The sequence below is a fragment of the Pimephales promelas genome, chromosome 22, assembly GCF_988280905.1.
Source record: "Pimephales promelas chromosome 22, fPimPro1.hap1.1, whole genome shotgun sequence".
NCBI classification, from domain to species: Eukaryota; Metazoa; Chordata; class Actinopteri; order Cypriniformes; family Leuciscidae; genus Pimephales; species Pimephales promelas.
The window spans coordinates 4612911-4619126 of record NC_142790.1 but is presented as its reverse complement, the minus strand read 5'-3'; the positions used below and the strand labels follow the sequence as shown (position 1 = coordinate 4619126).

At 41.8% G+C, this 6216-nt stretch overlaps 1 protein-coding gene across 1 annotated transcript; it reads left to right on the top strand.

Moving 5' to 3' along the window:
- The first annotated feature begins 790 nt into the window (after window positions 1–790).
- Window positions 791–6008, top strand: klf6a (Kruppel like factor 6a). Its single transcript, XM_039666530.2, has 4 exons — window positions 791–1067; window positions 2558–3131; window positions 3750–3873; window positions 5608–6008. The coding sequence occupies exons 1-4, from the start codon at window positions 966–968 to the stop codon at window positions 5657–5659; spliced, it is 852 nt and encodes a 283-aa protein (XP_039522464.1). The 5' UTR covers window positions 791–965; the 3' UTR covers window positions 5660–6008.
- Window positions 6009–6216: the final 208 nt, after the last annotated feature.

The following is a 6216-nucleotide window of genomic DNA, read 5'->3' as shown; positions in this document are numbered from 1 at the left end:
AGTCATGCGCAATGTGACTAGCCAAATTTCACTCTTTTATACAGCAACATAAGTGCTTTCTATTTATTTTTATTTTATTTTCTTTCTATTTTATTTCTATTTTCTATTTAAGAGCTTTCGTTTATTGGATTATCCGATGTGTTCTCAAATGGAAAAGAAGTCAAACCAAATGTGTTATTTGTATGTACAAACAAAGTTATATGAACATGATTGACAGACAGTGTAACTATAAGTCTAGACATTTCAGAAATTCTTTTTAAAATAAGCCAACAATGCAGAGACATTTTATTGTAATCTCACTGATATCTATGAAGTAATAGGTACACTTTATTTGTGGTATTCAAAAAATGCTTGGAACTTCTCCAAAGCCACAGTTTTGTTTTGAAGTGGTTACTCTAGAGAGCTTAAAACAGGCAACGCGGAAAAGAACACTAAAGTTCTCAACCGATTGCACACAGCGCTCGCTCTGGCCAAACGAGTGCGTGTGTGATACACACTCCGTCGTCAAGAAACAGAAACGAGCTGGGCTCGAGCTCAGAGCCTTTATATACACTTCTAAAAATAACGTCCAATCAGCGCGCTGGACCTCACGGTTGAATAGAACCAATCACAGCGCACGGGGGGCGGACGTATTCCTGCGATTGGCTCTAAGTGATATCATTTGCGCCCGCGCAAGCTGCTAGCGTTTGATTGGACGCGCTGTGAGTCGACGTCACGTTGTCACGAGGGGGTAGGCAGGCTGCGAGGTTTGAATAGGGGAAGTTGACAGAGCACAGCGCTTTGCGTGAGTTCAGTGTTTGCAAATATAGAGTGATCTCAACAGACGGACTAGCGGACTCTGAGCAAAGCGACGGCTGCACCGCGTTGCTATTGCACGAAGAGGACGCTTTCTTGTTACACTTTATCTTGATTCAACAACATCTATATATTTTTTTGTCTTTTATCGCCTAATACTTGGGATTGCAATGGATGTTCTACCAATGTGCAGCATTTTTCAGGAACTTCAGATCGTTCATGACACTGGCTATTTCTCTGCATTGCCATCGCTTGAAGAATACTGGCAACAGGTAACAATTTTAAAGTGATCTGGATAAAACTTCCGCTGCGATTGGCGAATGGGCAGCGTCTGGTTTGACTTCGCTGTCTTTAAACTGGAATCCGAAAGAGTTATTTACAATCCGCGAGGCGCTGCGCTCAATGAAACATTTGAACGTTCTAAGTGACGTATTTGATTCGGTTACATGGTCGCGCGGTTAAAGCTGTCAGTCAACTCGTATAGAATGTAGCTGTGCATCTACATTATGATATTCGCTTGTTTTGGAATACAAAGTTGTCGTTTTTTTTTTTACTTTTTTTTGAAGAGTCGCGATTTGTGAGTCTATATTGCTCAATAATCAGTAGCCTAATACGCGCCATTTAGTAAGGATAATAATTGCATCCTTTTCGCGTGCTTTAAACGTAGACTGGTTAATTTGACAGTCTGCAGCACATGTTCTGTCACATAACGGGGTTTATAGGAGGTGCGTATTAACTGTCATAGCAGGTTGTGTTGCTTGAGCCTGATATACTTGTGATTGAACAGTCGTGTGAATGTTTCTCATGAAATTGATCCAGGTAGTTTCCCCTCAGGCGTCTTTGGATTTTGGCATGGAGTCAGATATGAACGTATCTCAAGGCATTTAAATATGCGTTCTGCTTGCCTAATGTTTCCCAGCATAGACCGCTGACTGGATAGTTCAGCTGAAATGAAACACTGTCGTCATTTCCTCAACAATCACCATGTTCTTTCAAACCTGTATCACTATTTATCACTTTGAAAACAAAAAGAGATGTAAAGCTACTAGTGACTGACAGACCGCTTCAGTCACCATTCACTTTCATTGCATCTTTTCCCATACAACACAAGTGAATGGTGACTGAGACTGTTATTTTGCCTAACGTTTCGTAGAAACGGACTAACGTTGAATAAACGACAACTATCGCGTTATAAGTAAACAATTAGGTTGTTTTACCTGATTTTGAGTCTGTACAATCAGTAACATTAGATTTTTCAGGACAAATTTACGCGGTAAACATCATCGAGGATGTTCATAGCGTAAACCGCACAGCTAAATGGTGATGTTGAGTGGAAAAACACAGTTTTACGTCTTTACTGAATCACTTTTACACTCGAATGCAGTACGTTCACACTTAATACGGGTTAAAATGCTTTTAAAACGTGTCCAGATGTACGCTGAGGGACGTCAGGCTGTTTGAATGAGGAAACTCGACCGAGGAAGTTGTGTGGCTTCCTTAAAAGGACTCTGAAATGTGTTCATGACTCACTAGGGGATAAACTGTTCTAGAAAGACAATATACAGCCCTATTTATACTCTGATAACCAATTTATTGACTGTAATGTTTCTTTTCACATGACACACATGTACATATTTCTGTAGAAAGTGTGTGAAAGTGCAGGTGGGAGTGTGGTTAACCTACACTAACCCTTGGCAGTCAGCTGTGAAAGTTAGAGGAAGCTCCTGCACATTCTAACGTTGTGTTTTCTGTTTTGGATCAGACATGTTTGGAGCTGGAGAGATATTTGCAGAGCGAGCCGTACGTCTCTGCGTCTGACCTCAAGTTTGAGGGCCAGGAGGACCTTTGGAGCAAGCTCATCTTGGCTTGCGGAGATAAGGGAGATGGGAACGGCAACCTTCCCAAAGTCAAGGAAGAGGACAATCAGGACTGCCAAATATTAGAAACCAACAGCATGAATTCGGATGCCAGCAGTGAGGCGTCTGACAGCTCGGAGGAGCTCTCGCCCACTCACATCTTTACCTCCAACCCGCTGGGCTCGGTTCTGACGGAGTCGGCGCATCACTTGAGTTCCTCGATCATCAGCACGCCTCCGTCCTCCCCAGAAACCCCGCAGGAGCCCGGCGTCCCGCAGGTGTGGGGCTCCACGCAGACTGACTCGCACGTGCCGGCCAAGATCCGGCAAAACGGACTGGGGAAGGCCTCGGATAAGGCTTCGGCGGGAGGGGACGCCTCTCCGGACGGCAGGAGGAGAGTGCACAGGTGTCACTTCAACGGATGCCGGAAGGTTTACACAAAGAGTTCTCACTTGAAAGCACATCAGCGGACTCACACAGGTAAGAAACCTTTGCTTTTAGTTGTGACATTGCAGATAAAGAGGAACTTCCCACACTTTACTGAGGTTTCACGTCTCCTGTGAAGTTGTGTAATGGAGTTGAGTTCACACGGGCTGTCCTCGGCTGCAAGGCTAATGTCACTCTGTGAATATTTGCCTCGCATGACTGCACGCCTAAACGGTGACCTAATCTGTTTGGAATGTGGCCGTGGAGAGGAAGGAGGGGGGGATCGGATGGGGGAGGGGACGAAAAACCGGCCAGGGAGAAAACAACCTGCTCTACCAAAACAGTTTTGGTTTCGTCATGGGAAAGAACCAGGCTTTTGAATGGGGATCTGGGTGGCCCCTTTTTTTTAAAGGGCCCCGTCGCATTCAAAACAGTCCCTGTGTGACACGCATTGTTCTGCATGCTGTTTATGCATAGAGACAGACTTTTGGCATACCGTGCATTCCCGCAATCCTTGAGAGCTTGAGGGATCTTATTAAAAGTTTAGACCGTCTCGTAGCCTGATGCATAAACATGCATCCTGTTTACTGATGCATTCCGCATTCCTGTGAATAGTGACCGTTTTCCTGCTGAAACCTGGCAAAATGTACTGAAAGGTGTTTTTGTTTACAGGTGAGAAGCCGTACAGGTGTTCATGGGAAGGCTGCGAGTGGCGCTTCGCGAGGAGCGACGAGCTAACCCGACACTTCAGGAAGCACACCGGTGCAAAGCCATTTAAATGCAGTCACTGTGACAGGTACGTTCAGTTCTGTCTCGCTATCTCTCCCTGTGACGGTCTGTCTCTCTCGCCCGCGTGACGCGTGCATCAGTGAAATGCGACGGATTTCTGCATTCAGCATTGATCCCGTTTTATCGGTTCATCGATGGGAGTCGCCCCATTATGTTTGGGTTTTATCACTTAATTACCTAATCGCATTAAATGCTTGAAAGCGCAATAGTCACACCGTCGCAATACATTATTGATATCCTCTGCGTTTTATGACTAAACGCGCCTCTCCTGTTTGTCATCACTTCCTCTGTTAATCATTTCCCTCCCTGAGAGCTTTGTGCTTTGAACACAATTGTTTGCTCAACTTCCCTTTTTGCTTTGTTGTTGCTGTAGTTACTGGATGCGAAACTGTTCATAGTTCTCCCTTAAAACAAAACCATTCGATCAAGGCTTTGCTCATATCCAGGCCCACACTGAACCTGACAATGTTTGGTTTCATTTTATTTTAAATTCATGTATGATGTTGTCCCACACGGTACATATGTATGTGTATGTGTGTATACACTCAAAAAAAAAATGCAGGGTTGGTTTAACCCAATTTTGGGTCATATATGGACAATCTCAAACGTGTGGTTGAAATTTAATTTAAAAATGTAACCCAAGGGCTGGGTTTGTCCATATTTGACCCAAATTTGGGTTAAAACAACGCAGCATTAGGGCTGTCAAACGATTCATCACAATTAATCACATCCAAAATAAAAGTTTGTGTTTACATAATATATGTGGGTGCACTGTGTATAATTATTTTGTATATATATTAATACACACACATGCATGTATATTTAAGGAAAAAACAAATTATATATAAAATATTTATGTTTATATATAATATAAATTGTATTTAAATCTATATACAGTGTATATAATATGTATAATATATAATATACAAGCATGTGTGTGTATGTGTAAATATATATATATATATATATATATATATATATAATTATACAGTGCACCCACATATATTATGTAAACACATATATATATATATATATACACAAGTGTGTGTTGTGTGTGTGTGTATATATATATATATATATATATATAAAATTATACAGTGCACCCGCATATATTATGTAAACACAAACTTTTGTGTGTGTATAATGTGTGTGTGTGTGTATAATACAAAATTTGAAGTGGATCAAGACAAGACAAGAATGGGTATTGTTCAAAATTCATGTATAACTTTGATGAAAGGTTTTGATCGGCTTTAAATGTTGAGTACTGTATATAAAAAGGAATGTGTGTGTGTATATATATATATATATATATATATATATATGAAGCTACATGAAATTGTCAGGGAAAAGAATTTCATTACACATTCTTTAAAAAAAAAATGTTGATGGAAAAAACACTTATTGTAAAGTAATTATATCTATAGAAATACTTCGGATTTTTTTTTAAAGCTATAGTGTCACTCTATGACGGCTTTAAACTGAAATGATGGCATATGGTGAATGATGTATTTAAAAAAAATCTTTAAATTATTTTTAAATAAGCACCGAAAATCCAAATTCTTTCTGGTTCTACTTGTAACCAAGCTTTCCATTCATTAGCCTTCATGGCACCTATTCCAGTTTCACAAGTTCGCCTCAAGGGTCTCATCAGTGATGCAATGCACAGATCTCTAGCTTTCATCACACTTTATGGCTCCGGTGGCCCCTGCCTGACCTTGTTTTTCACCTTTTCTCTCTCCAGGTGTTTCTCCAGGTCGGACCACCTAGCCCTGCACATGAAGAGGCACCTCTGAGCGGGCCGTAGCTTCACGCTGGGGATATGTTGTGTCCAGACCAGCTTCCTGGTTGACCTGGCCCCACAAAAAATGCTGGGGGGGAGTGTGTTCCAGCCAAAGCATGCCATTTTGCACCATATCCTGTGCCTCCGTGAGCCCCGGGATAAAGGCGGACTGACTGGTTGTTGAAACGGAAAAGGAATGGACAAAATCACGTATGAAGAATCCGAAGAGAGGAGGATGATTTATTTAAAAAACAAACAAAAAAAAAATTTGTAAAAAAACAACAAAAAAAACAACGAGCGAATGAATGGTGTGTTGTATGGTGCATGATGTTTTGGGACAACTCCTGGACTATACACTGGTACTTTTAAAACAAATCCTAACGAAACCTGTTTGACGTGAGCGGATGAATGTCCCGTGTGCGAAGAAGGGTGGGAGGGGGGTACCAGTGTATCACTGTGGGCTGAATGGTGTCGGGAAACAAGTTCCATTTTTGTTTCCACACGGTATGCGAGAACGGCAAAGTCTGAATGAAGCCGCGAGACTGAGAACTCCTGCCAGACGCCCCCGGG